This window comes from Parus major, chromosome 1A (assembly GCF_001522545.3).
Source record: "Parus major isolate Abel chromosome 1A, Parus_major1.1, whole genome shotgun sequence".
NCBI classification, from domain to species: Eukaryota; Metazoa; Chordata; class Aves; order Passeriformes; family Paridae; genus Parus; species Parus major.
This window is the reverse complement of record NC_031773.1, coordinates 6,043,465-6,062,742: the sequence shown is the minus strand read 5'-3', so window position 1 is coordinate 6,062,742 and position 19,278 is coordinate 6,043,465. Positions and strand designations below refer to the sequence as shown.

The 19,278-nt window shown below is 47.6% G+C and overlaps 1 protein-coding gene across 6 annotated transcripts in view; it reads left to right on the top strand.

The window, feature by feature from the left end:
• Positions 1-19,278, top strand: part of FRMD4A (FERM domain containing 4A) — a 357,548-nt gene that overhangs the window by 333,538 nt on the left and 4,732 nt on the right. For 5 of the 6 annotated variants that reach the window (XM_015628212.3, XM_015628214.3, XM_015628213.1 and 2 more), the window contains 8 exons: positions 2,224-2,357; positions 5,704-5,826; positions 8,946-9,174; positions 10,312-10,368; positions 10,834-11,071; positions 11,493-11,657; positions 13,418-14,277; positions 16,625-16,721. In XM_015628212.3, coding sequence (XP_015483698.1) covers positions 2,224-2,357; positions 5,704-5,826; positions 8,946-9,174; positions 10,312-10,368; positions 10,834-11,071; positions 11,493-11,657; positions 13,418-14,277; positions 16,625-16,721 — 1,903 coding nt within the window. Of the gene's footprint in view, positions 1-2,223; positions 2,358-5,703; positions 5,827-8,945; positions 9,175-10,311; positions 10,369-10,833; positions 11,072-11,492; positions 11,658-13,417; positions 14,278-16,624; positions 16,722-18,472; positions 18,545-19,278 lie in introns of all 6 variants that reach the window. The other variant, XM_015628218.3, reaches the window with a different exon arrangement.

The following is a 19,278-nucleotide window of genomic DNA, read 5'->3' as shown; positions in this document are numbered from 1 at the left end:
ATAAATGCCAGTGAGTGGATGACTTTGGTTTCAGCAGTAATCCCATTGCTTTGCTCAGAATGTGATAACATACTTCCATGTCCCCTCCAGTTCCTTTGCTTTTTTGGAGCACTGAAAAAGATGGAAAAATGGGCACTCAGTGGACAAAATGTTCATCAGTTGTATCAGGGTAAAGACCAGCATGGTTCTCACACAGGGAAAGCTCAGCTGGAGAAGATGCTGTGAACTGTCTGGGCTTGATTTGGATCCCTACCAGCTCAGCCAGAAGCCTTTTGTTTCCTTCTCATGGGCATACCCTGCATCAGCACAGGGGTCTGGCCAGGCTGTTCATATGCTTGTAAATATTTCTGTATAGCTGCTGTGGCAACCCACAGAGAAAAAATGAATAACTTTTAAAAATAAATCCAAGGCTGGCGTGAAGGTATGGAGCTGACAGAGGAAGGAAAGGGGAAGAGCAGTTGAAAGGAAAACATAGGTCATTTAAGTTGTCATAAAACAAAAAAAGAAAAAGGTTCAAAACATCTGCTGGAATCTGAACAACTTTTCACCAGGGCTCAGCAGTTTGACAAGTTCATGAAGAAATTCAGCAGTTCAGTTTTGCTAGTAACTACTCACCAGGGTTACTATTAAGAATTGCTAAGTGCTGGAGAGGAGTTTCACTGCCAGTGCAAATACAGGGCTCCCCTAGAAGGTCCCATCAGGTTCTTCCAGCACAGACGTGTCTGCAGAGTTGAGTTTTGTTGTTTTATGAGGGCAAACACCAATAAAATGGGGATGACTACAGTAATTACACAAGCATCTTACCATGAGGTTCTCCTCCTTTGTTTGATAGCGCTCAGCCTGGCTGGCCTTTAGAGAGATCTCTTCCGCCACCCCCACTTCAGGACAGCCCAGTAAAGGCTTTAAGGAAGCAGAGTGGTGTTTCATTGAATAAATGCCAGCTATCTTTCTTCATGAAAACTGCAGAAAATACCGGTGAAAAAGATCTGTAAGATTCTCTGCTCCCCCTGAGCCAATGCAGAACTGTTTTGTGGCAATTTTTGCCTCAATCCTCTTTCAGTTTAGCTTTAATGGTCTGCTGGAATAGTAGCAATGAAAGATGAAGCTGAAAGCACAAATTTCACTGTTTTGCTGCCAAAATGAAGAATTGTTCCCAGATTCCTTCCAAAGCTCTGTGAAATAACAGCCTTTTCATCTTCCTTGGGCTGAGTGTTTTCACTGAGTGCTTGGAGGCCAAACTGCAGACGTATCTAGGAGCCCCCTCTAGCCCCCATCTGACGACAGGTGCACAGAAAATTCCATGTAGCATTCTGTTGTATCTGACTCCTGCAGATAATAAAGGTCTGCTTTCTCTGTGCCATTGCCCAAGAGGGGCAGGGAATAGGTCACTGCTGTAAAAAAAATGCTTCTATTGATACACCAGCAGCAAAAGGAGGGATAAGGAGAATATCCATCCTTTATTGTATGTGGGGGAAACACAATGACAAAGGATGAGGTTACTCCATCAAGAAGTTCCCCCAAAGAGCAGAAATTACAAATGTTGTCTTGACATCTGAGCAATAAAATCTGACTTAATGCGCAGACCTGCTTCAGTGGGAGTTGCTGGTAATTGCCACTTGAAAAGCCAAGCCATTTGGACATGCAGTTAAATATCTTGACCTACATCTTCACAAGAAACAGCTACTACCCCAGAAGGAGCAATGGTTGGGGTTTTTTGGTGTATTTTACAGAAATCTTGCTAGGTAATTTTGTTTCATTACAGTTTTTCATAGAACAGGCTGTAAGTGGATTGAATTACATGTTTGCTACTAGGATAATTGCAGTTCTTAAGAAGTAGGCTGTATTGTCAAATGGTTTCTCCTAGACTTAATTTCCAAAAATGCATCTCCAGGGCTTTGTAACTGTACTTTGCCACTGGGAGCTTTCATGGGAATTGTATGTGGGTTTCCTCTAAGATGGAATTCCTTTAGATGAATAATTTTTCTGCTTTTATTTTTCCAGATAATGGTTACAAATATCTTTATGTTCTCCACTGTCGAATCTCTGACTGTTAGCTTAAACATTAAGGATTTTCTGTAAACAAACATGACTGGGTAACACCTGCTTCATGTCTTAGTCCGATTTCTTTTTGGAAGGACGCATCCAGGCTTTGGTTAAATTACAAGCACTCCAGATGTGTATTCTGCTGTCAGCTGGCTTAGTGAAATCATTGTTTGTTGACAGGTTCCCAAGAGTCAGACAGTTCTCAGTCTGCCAAGAAAGACATGCTGGCTGCACTGAAGTCCAGGCAAGAAGCTTTGGAGGAGACACTGCGCCAACGCTTGGAGGAGCTAAAGAAGCTGTGCCTGCGGGAAGCGGTAGGCAGTGGATATTTTATAACCTGGAATACTTTGTTTCTCACTTTGTTATGGCATGCTCCTTGTTTGGAGGTGGGGTGGGGTCAGGAGATGAGATTCCTTCCACAGTCACCTCTTACAAAAGCCATTGTACAATGGCCTCAGGGAGATCCAGCTGTTTCAACTCCAGACTGCAAAGTCCAGGGCTTTTTCCCCCCCAGAGAAGGGGACCCTACATCAGCTGGGCCCAGTTGGCTTGGGGGTGACGAGGATGCTCAGCATCCATGCCTGCTTCTTGAAACTGTGAATAAGTTGCATTCAGCCAGGCATCTTATTAACCTTTATAAGAATATTCTGCTATCTCCCATATATGCCATAGGAAGATTTTTCTATGTGCTGGTCATCACTTCTCAGAGTCAAAAGTCTCTGAGAAAAAAAACCCCAAGGCTGGCACACCTTCTTCTTAGAGCAGGCCCAATTTTACATGCTTATCTTCTCTGAGCATGCTCTGCCTACAGTACACAAGGTCTCATCTGCTCAGTGTAGATTGCCTTCATCCAGTCAGCTCTGGCACTGCTGGGAAGGAATGCCAGTGTGGTGGCAGACTTTGCAAAGAGAAAACCCTGTGGTCATCCCAGGTCATGCAGGACAGCTCAGGAACTCATAACCTTCCCACTCACCTGCCAGCTCATTTTGGAGTACGTAAGAGGCCATTTAGTGATCAGTTTAATGCTTGGGGAAATCACAGCCCTGCTGCAGCTGTTTGTGGAGATTAGCAGCCTGTGTGCTCAGGTCATTCAGCAATCCTCCCATGTTTGCCAGACCTATGTATCTGATTTTAATAACAAATTGTGACATGTAACACAACAGGAAGCTGTCTGCAGACAGTGGCACAAAGATCTTCCAGTTCTTGCTTAATATTTGATGTGTATCTGCCTTTTGATAAAAATGGGAGAAATGGATCACTGATTTAGATCTCACTGCGCTTTGTTTTGATTAATGTATAGTTTTAATGCCAAAAAGAGCAAGTTGGGGAAAATACCTCTCAACAAAGAACATCAGCAGATATCTCTGCTGCCCCTGTTGGCATTCTTCACTCCATGGGAGCAATCCCTTCCCACCTGAGAAGTCTTGGTTGATTTCAGCAAACAGCTTGTGCTGTGAGAAAGGTCACAGGACCAGATCCAATCTCTAAGTCCACTGAGCTGAGATCATCCACAGGAAAAAATCACAGCTCTTCAGGGGCTGACAGTCAAGGCCTGGAGGCTCTACTTGGCCCAGAGGAATTTACTACCCTAAGCTAGCCCTGCCTGACTGCTGATGACTAATCCTTGCAGCAGCACTGGATGCAGGAGTAGATGTGTCTGTGCCACAGCTGCAGGAGCTCACAGCCCAGTGCCTTCCCTTTAACCCCAGCCCTGTTTTTTGCTGCAGCCTCAGCACTTCAGGAGCAACCAGGATGCAGGCAAAATCTCCCACTGGGGCATGGAGCTGGGGATGAGGAGCAATAACTCCTTAATGTGCTGTGGCAAGGCTGGCCATCTGTCAGCACACTAAGAGCTGGTAGAAAGTGTTCGTGCTTTCCACAGGTGATTTGAGAGAGGCAGTTAATGGACATTTGGAATCTGACCCCATCCTGCAACCCTACAGCTCATCCATCAGCAGCTGGTAGTTGAAAGCTTCCTCTCAGGCTGCCCTTCCTCCTTTTTCTTTGGCATGAGAATGGCAAAAACAGAGTAAGAAGGTGGCAAACCAGGAGATAAAAAAGAGTTAAAAGTGAGGACATAATTAATAAAGCATGGCCAGAACCACTCATAATGCTGGCATCAGGTTACTTTGGGCCATCACTACTCCAGTTACTTATTAATTTAGATTACATTTCATGATCGTGCCTTTGAATACTTTTTAGCTTGTGGAGGCAGCATAGTAGCCCACATTCATTTTGTTCTACTCTGATCTTAACAGATTTTACAGAATATTAACTCTTTACCCACTGCCCTGCTTCATATCACATTAGGAATTATAAAGAAAATATCCCTGTTGCCCTCAGAATACAGGAATCTGTGTTTCTGTGCAGTGCTTAGAGCCACATCTCAGTACAAGGAACGTATTTTGAAAGAAAAACTGAAATAACCCCACAGGGCTGGAGGGGCAATGCAGAGTGGGACTCTGAGACATTGCAGCCATGCCGCTCACAATAGGGGGCTGTGCACATCAACACGGAGCTCTGCTGCAAACCCATTTTGCTGGGAATTGCTCAAAGGGAAGATTTGAAAAGGCCAGGTCCTTGTTTCCTAGTGACCTGAAAAGAGTAGAAAGAAAAAACCCCATTAGGGAGTGGGGGAGAGGCCAGGGCAGGCAGGGGCTGGGCTGTGCACCCACACTCGCATTAAGGTCAGCTGCTGTTCTTTGGGATTCAGATGATTTAGGTTACTCTGCCAGCTGGATCCTCTCAAGGCTGATGCTAAGGAACACAAAAGCCTTTTGTCCTTCATGGGGAGACTTTTGAGTACAAGGAGTTGGGGCTGTGCTGATAGGCTCCTACCTTTTTCTGTAGGCAGTTCAATGCCTTCAGTTCAGAGATGTGTGCCTGTATTGTATAGTCTGGGGGGAAAACCCTACAGCGTTAACACCAGTAGTGGTGCTGCTTCCTGTGGTTCACGTATTCTGAAATTCTGTGAGGTTTGCTTCAGATTTTGAGCATATCTTTGCAAATAACCCCATCAGTCTGACAGAGTATCAGCCAATAATTGCTCCAAAGCTGCCCATGACATCATTGGGGTTTGGAAGGCACTCTAATACATGAAGTGTTATCAGACAGGTAATGAGGTACCAGGCACTGCTTTTAGTGACCATTTCCACTGCATTCCTTTCAGACACATCATGAATCAGGTGGGAATGTTTTTCTGTGCAGGTCATAACCTGTATGGCTGTTACCATTGCAGCTTTCTGACTCAGCAGACCTGCATCCTGCAGGAAGGATCTTGGGTCTGCTCACCCCTGTCAGAGGCAGCTCAGTAGATAGGAGCTCTTGGTTCCTGTTCACCCTGCAGCAGAGATGAAAGCTTGTGTGCTGCAAGCCTGCTCAGCCTCAGGCCCTGACAGCCTAGGGATGGGCACCACTTACAGACCTGCTCAGGGCAGGCCACAAAGATCTGTATTCATGCACAGGTTAGAGAAGAGGTTCCCACCCCGAGTGTCAGGTTCTGAGTTTGCAGAGCTGGGTGCTCTCCTGTGTGTTTATCAGCTGGCTGAACTGGATATGTTGCTAATGAATACCTGTCATTTTAGGGTCACACAAGAGTTGTGGTGTGCTTTGCTCTGGTGCAGGATTTCCCAGAGCACTAACAGCATTTTCTGCTTACAGGAGCTCACAGGAAAGCTGCCACGAGAATACCCCCTGGATCCTGGGGAGGAGCCACCTATTGTAAGGAGAAGAATAGGAACTGCCTTTAAACTGGATGAGCAGAAAATCCTGCCTAAGGGAGAGGTGAGGCTGTACCCTTCCCTTCCAGACCCATGTCCCCACCTCAGGTCTATAAGATGTCCATTGAGCATCACACAGGAGCCATCAGTCCTGTGGTCATTTTTTTTTTAATTACTGTAATTGGTCACTGTACCTATTTGGGTTTTTTTTTATATCCATCAGAATGGGGAAGCAGTGAGAGAGCTGGGGACTTTACTTCAGACTTGGAGTAAAGGTGAAATGCTTGAGGTTCAGCCCTTGCTTTGCTAGAGGTAACAGAAATAGCCTGGGTGACCAACTAGACCATGGCAGTGCAAGTGCTCTGGTGACAAAGTGCAATGATTTGTGTGAGCAAGGAGCATATCAGGAGCCCTCCAAGCCATCTGAGCCCTGCTTCTGCCTGTCTAGTTTTTGCAAACAGCCACTTGCTTTCCACTCCAGTAGCAATCCAAATTCAGGCCCCCTCTAACCAGGGAGAAAAGCATCACCATTAATCCATTTCAGCCCTGCCACAGCAAGATAAAAGCATTTTGCTCCCCAGTCCTTAAACAAAAGAGCCTTCATCCCTACCTATGGGGAGCTGGAGTTACATTTTTCTAAGTTTGCCAGGGAGTGTTTGTTCCCTTCCTTGCTCCCACAATGTGCTGGGTCAGTGCCCTGAACCGTGGCTGTGAAAACAGGCCTGCAGCAGCTGTAAGGCAGGGCCGGATTCACAGAACAGCTATTGTCTGTGGAGGCACATTTGTCTCAAGACACTTGTGTATGTTCCAGTCTTGAGTTTCCTTTTTATTTTTGTAGGAGGAGAGACTGAAGCTGGTGTGACTGTGTGGTTTGAGGCACAGTTCAGCCAGGGAATTAACTGTTTGTCGTTTTGTTGGCATTTTCCTTCTGCTGAAAAAATAAACAGCTGGAGCTCTTTAGTTTTGTTCTCAATGGAGCCTGGGAGAGGAATTCCACCGCAGTCAAATATTCATGAGCTAGCACATTTAATTAAGCTTTTCAAAGGGAAGCATGTCTTAGCTGAATTACTCCTAAAACCCCTACAGTCTGTTGGCTGCTCAGTTATAACCTGATCTCCAGCTTCCCCAGCTCCTATTGCTACAGGGCAGCTTTGGGGGCCAGTGAGTGAGGAATCTCCTTACTCCAGTGGCAAGGTTAGGTGGGGAGAGCAGGAAGGTAAAGCAGCTCCTCCCCAGTGCAGGCACTCAGACTTTTAGCACCAGCCATCCAAACACGCTGACTCAGCTTTTCTCTGCCTTTCTCTTCATCTGTCAAATTTTAAGGCTGTGTTGAAAACCATAAATTTCTATTCTCGAAGAATGATGTTGAGATGTGTTTGGCTGCCAGTTTGAAAGCATTTAGGGAGGCCAGCAATGGTTTTCATGCACTTTTCAGCAAGTGCAAACACTGGAAAATCAATTTAAAACAAAAGGTGAAATATTCCCTCGACCACGTAAATCCAGAACTGAAATTACTAGCTGTGACAAGGACCTGAAGCAAGACACTTCCATCTGAAGGCAGATGATAGCTCTTATTTCCACGGGCTTTATTTATGGGGCCTCACTGGAAGAAAATAGACAATTATGGACAGGAAGAAAATTTTTTCATATATTTTTCTTAGGATATGCTGAATGATTTAGAGCTGAATCTGTGAAGGTCTGAAATGACAGCTCTCACATCAAACTCACCATACCTTTAGCAAGACCTTTGTCAGACCAAGACTTTCAGGGAAGGGTCCTGTTTTTTTTCATGGTAATCACCTTTACCTGGTCTTTAATTCCTGACTCTGGGAAGGCTTTTACCAGAAGATGATGAGTCAGGTTCCAGGCCTTAAAACCCCATGGCGTCAAGTTCACTTTTAATAAGTCTGGCACTAATAGAGTTTATAAAGTCTTCAAAGCAAAAAGGGATCTGTTAAAAGGACAGAAGGTGGGTTCAGTCTTCAGTGAAGTGAGAGAAATAATAATTACAGTTTTAAGGGGATGCTGACTCACCACTGATAGCAAAGGTCTATTTTTTAAGAAGCCCGGAATAAAAACTTCAGAGAACGCCTTCAGTCTGATTAAATCCCACAGCATCAGCTCTTACACTGCTGCTGAACAAAGAGAGGATTTGAACTTGTGTAACGGGGATCTCCATAAATATGACTGTCTCACCATTCGCTAAAAGTAGAAAAACTTGTCTTCTTTTTTAATTTGCAATGTTCTGGATTCCTCTTTCTAACAGACTAATTCCATTGAGCTGGGGGAGGTAGCCAGATCCGTTGCAGATTAGCGAGGCCCTTTGAAGCTCACAGTTTGGGGTCCTGGTGCAGACTGGGAAGCTCTATATCAGCTTATGCTTTGGCATAAATTGTCCTAAGTCCCTTGACTTTGGAGAATAACCAAAAATGGATAGATAGCTTCCAGGGTACACCTGATTGCTTTTAAAAACTCAGCTGAGGCCCTGCAAGGGCTAATGCTGAGGGCACTGGTTCTTTCTGGCATACAGAGAGCTTGCTGTTACACACTGCTGGCTCTCAGATCACCTTCCTGGCTGGTAACTCGAGGAGACAATTTTCTGGTGCCATCAGTTAGAGGAGCTCATAATTACTTCAGCTCAACTCACACCTGGATTTTGACAGCTATACCCTGGGGAGGACTTAGCCTGTCTTTTACCCCAAAGTGTTTGGTGGGTGCCAAGCAAACCTTTCAAGGAGGTTAAAGCTGTGCCTTTGCATCAAGACATAGCAATGAAATCAAGTGGGGCTTAAATATGGAGATAGAAAACAGGGAGAAGGAGCAGGTGGGAGGCAGGTGTGACCCACAGATGGGTGTAAAAGGATGAAAGTGTAGTAGAGCACCATTGAACTTGGCCGTATTGAACTGCAGTAAAAAAACAGCACATCAGGGTTAGGGCTGGAGCACACATGTCCTCCTTGTATGGGTCATCCCTTCCACCAGCTGTGCTTCAAAAGCAACTTTTGAGAGCAGGTGAAGGCATGATGGGTATGCTCAAGGAGGCCCTGATGACAGCAGCATGACTGTGGATGCTTTACTGATGGAGAGCCTTTGTTGGAGGCCACTGGTCAGGTTCTGGAGAGCTTCCACATAGGTGGGCTCAGTGAGTTTGGTGGTAAGCAGAATCCACTTGCCTTTCATCAGGAGGCAGAGCTGGAGCGCCTGGAGAGGGAATTTGCCATTCAGTCCCAGATCACGGAGGCTGCACGGCGCCTGGCGAGCGACCCGAACGTCAGCAAAAAGCTGAAGAAGCAGAGGAAGACATCCTACCTGAATGCCCTGAAGAAACTGCAGGAGATCGAGAACGCCATCAATGAGTATCGCATCAAATCTGGGAAGAAGCCAACCCAGAGAGCCTCCCTGATCATAGATGGTAAGTGGGACTTGGTGCCCACAGCATCACAGAGGGTCTGAGGAGGGCAGGGAACAAAACTCTCACCAAATTTCCTCTCCCTCCTCTTCCCTCTCCTGTCTGGAGGACCCCAGGGGTGCTGTCAGAGGGTGCTGTGCGTTAGGGGTGAGCTGGGTCACGGCAGCAAAGCCGTGTTGTGCCGTGGGTGATCAGGGTGTCCGCAGAGCAGGCTGTGACTCCTTTGTTCACCTATAAAATCACTCTCTTGGCATCTCCTCCAGAGCTGTGCAGTACAAATGTAATTAATGTTAGCAGATTGGGGTGAGCTCTCTAGCTCAAAGGAGTCTGTAAAATCAAAGTGGGAGCAGTGTCACTGCTGTTTTCAAATATTTCTTTTCTTTTTATTTTTTTTAAAAGAATGTAATTCTCACAGTACTTTATGGTTTACTGGGTTGTTGATTGGTTTTTCATGAAATCCATTAACTTTCTGCCGTGGTTCTTTATCCCTTGCGGATTTTCCCCTTTCCCTTTGACTTGCAGAGCTTTTCTCTGTACCTTTGTGGCAGGAGCTCAGAGCTGCTGTATTTGTGATCTGGATACCAAATTGCACCTCAGTCAGAGATAACAGCCAGCCAAGAGGACACAGGCTGGGGGAGGCAGCTCAAATACCTGCATGCCAAGGACCTGAGAGCTTTTCCTGCTGCTGCAGAGGGTGCTCTGAAAACATTTCCTTGAACTGGTACTTTGTGTGAGCCTTTAGTTAGCAACAGGATGATCATTTTAAGAAGATAGATGAAACCCAGAGTCCTTAAGAGCCAAGATGTAAATCTTGCTAATGGCACTGTGCCAGTTTGCATCCTCTGGGGATCTCAGCTCTCTGTTGTGACTCAGTCTTAATCCCCAATTATTGAAAAGAGTTAGCGGCTCCTTGAAAGGCAGCCTGCTACTGAGAGACCCGACCTGCAGCTCTGCCCTCCCAGCCTGAGAGTGGGCTGAGTCAAGCGTTCATAGGAATTTTGCCTTTTGCTCTGGGAGGAGGAAGGCGTAGGTGACTGCTTAAGGCTAAGTCTTAGTGGACAAAGATCATGGTGCAATTCAGCACTCAGTCACTGCAATTCTTGGCACCATTTGACCATCTTTGTATTTTCCTCTCTTCAGAAGGAAACATTGCCAGTGAAGACAGCTCCTTGTCAGATGCCCTTGTTCTCGAGGATGGTATGTTGGCTGCTGTATGTTCTAGAGAGTGGGAAGGGATGTGTGAACTTCTGATTGACACTCAAAATGGAATTACTGTTCTGTGTAATAGTCCACTGATAGATCCCAGCAGCAAAAACTTCCTTTCCCCTGACTGTATCTTGTAGTCAGACATCAGGCCTGGAGCAGTGAGTATTGCTGTGGTTACTGCTCTGAATTATTTCAAAAGACAATCCTAGAATGCCCCCTTATTTTTCCTTAAGTTTCACTCTTTTTAATGCATCACACACTCTTGCTGGCTGTTCTCTCCCAAAATGGGAATGTCAGCCAGTGCCCTTCTGAGAGTCAGGTCTTCAGGATGGCCCTGAACACAGCCAAGGGAAGCAGGGTAAGGAAGCAGGCTCTGGAGCTGTGATAGCATTTCTCAGGGCTGTGCTGCCACTGGAGGTGGCACACAACCATCACCTCTCTCCCTTCTCTTCACAGAGGACTCTCAGGTCACCAGCACAATCTCCCCTCTGCAGTCCCCACACAAAGGCCTCCCTCCACGGCCACCGCTGCACAACCGGCCACCTCCCCCGCAGTCACTGGAAGGCCTCCGCCAGATGCATTTCCACCGCAACGACTACGACAAGTCCCCCATCAAACCCAAGATGTGGAGTGAGTCATCCCTGGATGAGCCCTATGAGAAGGTCAAGAAGCGCTCCTCACACAGCCATTCCAGGTGAGCCAGCGCTCTTGAAGCTCCATTGCAGAGATATTCCTTGCTTTCAGGAGGGACAGGTGGGAGCCCTTTCAAAATTTACAAAGTTGTCCCTTACTAAAAGGAGACTTCTAAGTGTTTTGGCCAATAGGCATAAAAACAGGCTACAGCCACATAATTGCTGTTTGGTATCTCAGTGTTATTCTACAAAACATTTAGAAGAGTAGGATGGTGGATCATCTGAGGGCTTTGACAGGACTTGGCCTTGACCTCTGGCACTGTGGAAGAGCAAGTGCTGGGACACAAGCTCAGAGCAGCAGCTGACCCAACTCCCACTCACCCCCACAGGATCCCAGGCACATGCCTGAGATCTAGAAGGATGCGTGGGAGCCACTTCCCCAAATTCCTGTGCGGGAGCTGAAGCAGGGTGTTTCCTCTGCAGCAGTCACAAGCGGTTCCCCAGCACCGGGAGCTGTGCCGAGGCAGGAGGGAGCAGCTCGCTGCAGAACAGCCCCATCCGGAGCCTTCCCCACTGGAATTCCCAGTCCAGCATGCCATCGACGCCGGATCTACGGGTACGCAGTCCGCACTACGTCCACTCCACGCGGTAAGTCTTCCCAGCTCCAGCTTCACCTTGCTAACCCTGAAATAAATTTGCCTTGCTTTATCCTTCCCTCAGGGTATGAATTAATTCCCAGTTCAGGAAAGGACACAAGCCAGTCGTGTTCACATAAGAGGCTCATGTGCTCATGCCAGTAGAGAATCTCTCCTGAACTGACATCATGAAATCCCTTCAGATAAACACAATTCTGCCCCTCACCCCTCCCCTGAAGTGATCAAGTTTTTCTTCTGCCAGGACCTTTCATCTCAGACTGTTTATAGGCTCTACAAGCCACTTTTAAAATGCATGTGGTGCTACTGCTAAGTTCTGCAGTAAATTCCTCCATGGATCCAGCTGGACAGAACACGTTGCTTCCTGTCTGATACAAAATGTTGAATAGTGTTAATTTTCCTTCGTGTATAAAATGTTTGCACGTGTGTGATGTTATGTGAAGATCAAGAGCCTGTATAAAGCAGTCCAGCCGGGGACCCAATGGCAGTGGAATTTAGCCCAGGGTTGACAGAGGAAAGAACTGAAGTGTGTAAGGAAGGTGATTTGATATGTGGGGCTAAATTTGACTGTGATTTTCAGCAGGATTTTTACAAACTGTTCAGCTTCATTGTTCTTTTGCTTTTGTAACAAACTCCATGGACACTGCAGGGAGCAGAACTGAGCTGTGTGCTGTCGGTGTCCTGCCCTAAGGGGAAGTGTTACCATCCTCTAGCTCAGAATAAATCAAGAGTTATGCCAACACATTAGCCTCAGGCAAAGCATTAAAGGCCTGGGTTAAGTTTGTTACAAACTTTTAGCTGAGGATACCTTTCAATGGTGCAATGTCTGTTTATGCTGGAGCCAAGCTGTATGAGAAATGAGCCTGGCACAGGGCTTCAAAAGTGGCCTTGACTGGGTAGGATCCCTCTGGGTGTTTGAAACAACCATTGATCAGTCTGTAACTCATTCATGAGCTGCATGCCCTGGCTTTGGCCATCCATCAGGTAGATGTGTTTCTGCTCCTTGAATGGATGGATGGAGCTCTTAAACAGCTGGGGTGAAGAGACCTCTCAGACTTGGCCATGAATCAAGCCTTGTAAACCATGACTTGGGGTGCTTGCCTGAAGGGCTGTCACCAATCAGAATCCTGCACTCACTACTTGTGGCTGGGCCCCAGTAGCACCAAGCTGCTTGACAAGGGGTGATTTTTCAGTGACCAGTGGAGAAATCACAGTGTTCAGGGCTAAGTATGGGCAGTCTGTCTGTCATCAGGTGGATTGCACCAGTGCAGGACTTTCGTGGGCCACTTGTAAGGGAATCTCACACCTTTGTGGCCCGTGAAGTTATGGGATTTGCAGGCTGGCATGAGGTGAACCTGGTATCAAAGGGATGGTGCTGACACAAACAGCTCTGCCATGAGAGAGATGAACCAGCAAAGCCAAGGCTTGAAGTTCCCCAAGCTTTGTCCTTCATTCTGGGCTTTTCCCAGGGTGGTATGCCACAGAGGAATTGTATTGAGCAGGGGTTTATGTCCCTCATGGTGCTGCAGACTGAATGTCACCAGCAAGGAACTGGAGAGAAACAGGGACAGGACCTAATCACCTCAAGCCCTGCAGAAGGGAAGCAGATTGCATTGCAGGCAGCCCCAAGAAGTGCTGGGAGAGTTCAGGTTTTCAATGTCCTTGGATTTCCATGGTGCCTGTGTGTTCAGACAGGAATGGGGAATGATTCAACCTGTAGACTTACAGCCTGGTTTTTTTTCCTGGTACCTGCAGGTCAGTAGATATCAGCCCAACCAGACTGCACAGCTTAGCTCAGCACTTTAGACACCGGAGCTCCAGTTTGGAGTCACAAGGAAAACTCCTCGGCTCAGAAAATGAGACAGGGAGCCCTGATTTCTACACCCCAAGGACTCGTAGCAGTAACGGCTCTGACCCCATGGACGACTGCTCTTCCTGCACCAGCCATTCCAGCTCAGAGCACTACTACCCTGCTCAGATGAACCCCAACTACTCCACCCTGGCAGAGGATTCCCCATCGAAAGCCAGAGAACGGCAGAGGCAAAGGCACAAATCAGCAGGCAACCTGGTCTCTTCCAATTCAGGGAGTATGCCCAACCTGGCTGCGAGGAACGGGACAGGACACCACCGTGTGTACCTGCACAGCCAGAGCCAACCCTCCTCCCAGTACAGGATCAAAGAATATCCCCTGTACATCGAGGGCAGCTCCACACCCGTGGTGGTGCGGAGCCTGGAGAACGACCAGGAGGGACACTACAGCGTGAAAGCACAATTCAAAACCTCCAACTCCTACACAGCAGGGGGGATGTTTAAGGAGAACTGGCACGGGGATGAAGTGGACTCGGTCAGGCTCACCCCATCCCGCTCCCAGATCATAAGGACTCCATCTCTGGGCAGGGAGGGCCATGAGAAGGGCTCGGGTAGGACTGCGGTGTCGGACGAGCTGCGGCTCTGGTACCAGCGGTCCACGGCCTCCCACAAGGAGCACAGCCGCCTCTCGCACACGAGCTCCACCTCCTCAGACAGCAGCTCCCAGTACAGCACATCTTCTCAAAGCACCTTTGTGGCACACAGCCGGGTCACGAGAATGCCTCAGATGTGTAAAGCAACATCAGGTGAGAGCCAGGCCTGGGCAGAGGAGCGGGAGGGATGGGAGCCTCATTCAGCCCAGATCCATGCCAGGTGTTACACCCCAGCTGGAGAGCAGAGCCAGAACACAGCACGTTATCTGGCCTGCACACTCTGCTCACCAAGCCTGGAGGTGTAACACTGTGGGGCAAGCCCAAGACATTCATCAATGGGAATGGAAATCATCACTTCTCAATGATGGGCTCAAAAGACAGAGAGGGACCAAAGCCCAGTTATTGCCAGGTCTTTCCTCAGAATGCAGATGGGTTTTGGATGATGGCACTAGAGGCTGAAGGTGACAAAGCCACTGGAAACATCACTATTCATAATCACAGCGAGGGGAACGATGAGGCAAGCAGGGGTTCAGCACAGACTAGGAAAATATATGTACTCAGTGAAAGTACTCCAAAGGCATGGGAAAGGTTAAGTGGGGCATCCCAGCCCCACCACCCCCCACAAAAATGTTTGAACAATGACACCTTTGTGCACTGTTGAGACTTGGTTTTCCCATGCAGCTCCAATAACTCTGGTGCTGAAGTTTGTGCAGTATTTTGCCTCTGTGTAATGTACAGAGCATTGCACACCTCTGTGCTGTTAATATTAAACAGTAAGAAAACAGTCAAATTCGTTACACTGGGAAGGCTACAATGTGCTGTGAAACAGTCAAAGGTTAAATATTTACTGGCCATCAGTCACTCCTTGTCCAGCCAGTGTGGACAGATCAAGGACTTGCTAAAAACCTGAGTCACATGTCTCAGCCTCACCATTGCTCCGGCTGCACTTGCCACTGCCTTCCAAGCAACCAGTGCATTGTCCACCCATACTGGCTGCTGGCCTTCTGCCATCCCAGCTTGGTGTCCAGTCCATGGTGACCACCACGCTGGCACCAGTGGGGCCCTGCACTTGCTGCCAACTCCAGTGTGGAGTCAGAGGTTCTTTGTGGGCCACCAACAGCTGCCCAAAAGAGCCTGATTGATGTGTGATACCAACACTCACAGGAATACCAGGGGTGGGCCAAGACACAACTGAGGAGCTGCTAGAACCACCCTGTGTCTCCCTGTGAAAATCTGTCTTCCTCCCTTTGGTTCATGGAAACTTCTGTACCATGCAGCAAGAGAAAATGCTTCAACACTGGGAAGCTTTTGGTTAGCCTTGGAAATGGTACCAGTTCAGGAAAATGGTGGGGTTGGGGTGAGATCACCTAAAAATGTCTGTCGGTGAGTCCGTTCTCCCACTCAGCTGGGCTTTTAAACCTAAATGTGATACCTGTGCAGCACAGGTATGTTCAGTAATCACAGCATGGCCTGACCCATTGGCAGCTGAGATTGGTTTTGTGTTCACAGTCTGTTCCCAATCACAACCATGGGAGGATACTGACCTCAGGAGCTGTCAGCTCCAAGAAGCAGATTAAAATTTGTTTTTCCCTTTAAGTGTAATTTGGCACCAGCTAAAGAATTTAACAGCAGAGAGAGGGGTGCCAGGTAGAAGCCTCTGTAATTTCAGCTGATCAGTCCTCGCTGATAGGTTAATTGGGCTGCACATTGTCCTTCAAAGAGGATCAGACTTCTAGGCATGTATTAAATTCTAGGCATGTATTAAATTCAAAGGGTCAACTCAGGGGCCACTTGAAGAGGAGGAAAGATTAGTCAGGTGGATTTATTTGCTGGACCCTCACCAGGGAAATTTCCCCAAGAACCACTGCCCATTGATAGTCCAGCTTGCTTCTGTCTTCCTTCAAGTAAGCTAAGCCTTTACTTGGTCCATAACAGGACTGTCAACAAAGCCAGGCAATTTTATAAATTCACAGTGAACGGAAGTTGTAGCTTTTGAAATCTTCAGAGCTGCCTTCCTCCTTTAGCACATGAATAGTGTACTTGTCCAGGCTGTCACTGCTGCCAGCCCTGGCTCCTAGGGACACAGACCATCTCCCACCACCCCTGGAAACAGGAGGCTGAGCCTGGCAGGCTGAGCTGCTCCAGTTTAGGACCCATGGAGTCCAGGCAGCAGCTACCAGGTTTCTGTGCTGGGAGGAATGTGGTGTGTCCCAGGCAGGATCTGGAGAGTCTGGGTGGCTGAGTTCAGCTGGAGACTGAGTGTTCCTGCAGAGCTGAGGCCAGATCCAGCCTGTGACGTGCAGCAGTGTCAGCAGAGGCTGTGCTCTTGTGCCCTGTTCGGGCACAATCACCCAGGAACAGGGCGAGGTCTGTCCCAAGCTGTGTTTACTCACAGCCAGACATGTTTCTGCTGGTCTGACCAGCTGATGTTTCTGAACCACCCTGACCTTTGTGTTCTCACCTCACCAGTCGTTTTTCTCCACCCTTGGTTGTTTTCCAGCTGCCTTACCTCACAGCCAGAGGAGTTCCACGCCGTCGAGCGAGCTCGCAGCCACGCCGCCAGGCAGTCCCCACCACATTCTCACGTGGCAGACTGGGTGAGTGTCTGTGGGGTCAGGTTAGAGAATCCACCTCCCACTCAGTGCCAGTGAGAAAAAGCTCCCCACACACAAGCACAGCTATGGGGAATGTTTTCCATATGCTCCATAGTCTACATCCACATGGAGCATTTCCAGTCTCCCACCTGTGCTCTCATGGTGGTGGAGCTCTGATTTAGGCTGGCTAAGACTTGGCCAAGTCATCCAGACCCAGCACTGCTCCAAGCAGTGTCAGATCCATAAGGAAAGGAGCCTTGCAGGTTCCTCCTGCTTGGACAGTCTCCTTCCTCTAGTCTTCTTTGTATGTTGAAATAGCTGATGTTTCTTTTTCAGCAGCCATCACACTGGCTGTCCACACCAAGACCTTGTTGAAGAGGCAAGGTTCAATGCCTGCCATACCTGTGTGTTTAGCAACCTCATTTTTCTGCTCAGTTTTCACCAGCAATGTGTCTGCATGACTTCTAAGGACATCTTTTTTCTGGTACTACTAACATGAATGTGCTTCACCAGAGTGAGAGGGAAGCATTACACACCCATAGCCATTACAAATGTAAATACAGTAATTGGGTTCTTTGTCACCTCTTTACAAGGCAGGGAGTTCAAGGAGTAAATAAACAGCCTTTTGCAAGCTCCCATGTGTATTCTCTAGCATTCTCTGTCCAGCAGTTCTGTCCTGCCATGTAAAATAAAGGTCATTTCCAGATCCCATCTAACTCAGCACATCCCAGACTGTGGGATGAGATTTCGGCGAGATCAGCTAGATCTGACACTACAGTTCTCAAAATACCCTAGTCCTTTGAATAGGAAAACAGATCTGATACCCTGAGTCATGAATAGGGACTAACTTTGAAAATATTTCACTGTGCAGCCACTGGAAAATCTCCTGCTCTTTAATTACCCATGTCACCTATGACCAGGTTTGACCTCTGATTTTACTCCAACACTGCTTGTGACTGCACTTTAAGTTGGGGATGAGTAGAACCATAACCACAACCCTTAGGCTTACCTGGATTTTAAATTCACACATTTGACTTCCAGCCTCGTGTGGTCTTTGCACATGCTTCAGCTTTAGAACAGGAGAATATTCTTGGTCCCATTTCACAAAAAGTCAAGGGATACCAAGTTTAGCAAAATGGTACCTACCTTTACCATACACTGAAATTTCCACTATTAAGGGTTTGAGTCTAAATTCAAATCTTAGTCTCCATCCCAATCCTAATTCTTCTAAATAGCTCAGTGATGATCAGAATCAAAACTGGTGAGCAGCCAGCTGAGACATCAGTTTGGATAATCCCTGCTTTTATTATTTTTCTATTCAAGCTAAGTCCTGTATCTTATCTCTCACAGTAAAAAAAATCAAGCCAAATTCTCAGCTGGTAAAAGAGAAGCTACCTGGATTTATAGCTTAGGCCTTGCAACAACAACCAATGCAAAAATAATTGGAGACAAATCAACATTTGTTTCATGCCTGAGCATAGCACCCGAGGTGTATAAATACAGGAATGGGTCCAGTCTGCCATTAGATGCACAACACGGATTCCTCCACTGCAGGAGCAGCTGTGCCCACCCAGCACGACTCAACAGATTGACAGTTCTCCCCAACATGTTTTTGTGTCACTAACTTTTTCTAAAGATGATTCATCAACTTGTTTCCCCACTGGATTAATAAGCTCATAACAATGTCTGTGTCACTTCTTTTCTTTAACATTTCCTCTCTCCTCTTTCCTCCTTTTTTGCTTTCCTTTGTTCAGAGAAGGAACAGACAACTCACCCACTATGGATGAGTCTCAGTCTCCAACCCACCAAAGTACTGATGAATAGAGGTATAGTAAGGGAACGTTTTGTTCTTTCCTCCTTGTGCCCCACGGTGGGTGAGCACAGTGCGAGCCCGGCCCCTGCTGTCCTTTAGCCGTGTGCCCGTTTGTGCCAGCGAGGCTTCCTGCAGCGCTCAAAGCCCCCTCTGTGCCTTCCCAGCCAGTCTGGGACAGCAGCACTTTCCCGTGAAAGGGACTTGGGGACAGCCCACTCCGTGTCCCTGCGGAGGCTGAACGGGCACAGAAAGAGGGGAGGGGGGAGCAAAAATCTGTAGCTCGGGACAATGAAAAGCAGCGTGGGCAGAGTGCTGTGGGAACAGTCTGGGAGCAGCGTGGTGGGGACGTGAGCTCGGGTAAGCTCAGAGGACCTGGCCAGAGCTCCCAGCCTTGCTCCAGCCACAGCTCCGTCACCCCTTCTTCCTCCCTCCCTCCCTCCCTCCTGCAGAGCTGAGGCTGAGCAGAGAGGTTTTATGCAACAAGGAACAACCTGGCCCCATTCCTGTGGGAAGACAGAGGGGGAAGGGTGGAGGGAACAAAAAAACCCTTGGAGTATTTCTGTTTTAATTAAACTGCCATCGCTGTCTGACACTCTCATTTGAATCTACAACCATTCGCAGCTGGCATTTGTCAAGTATTTCAAGCCCAGCTTTCTAGAGTTATCCCATAAACTTCTGTACTCCAGCACAGAGCTGCAAAACAAAAGGCTCTTTAACATGCAAATGTCGATGCCCTTGCTCAGGTTC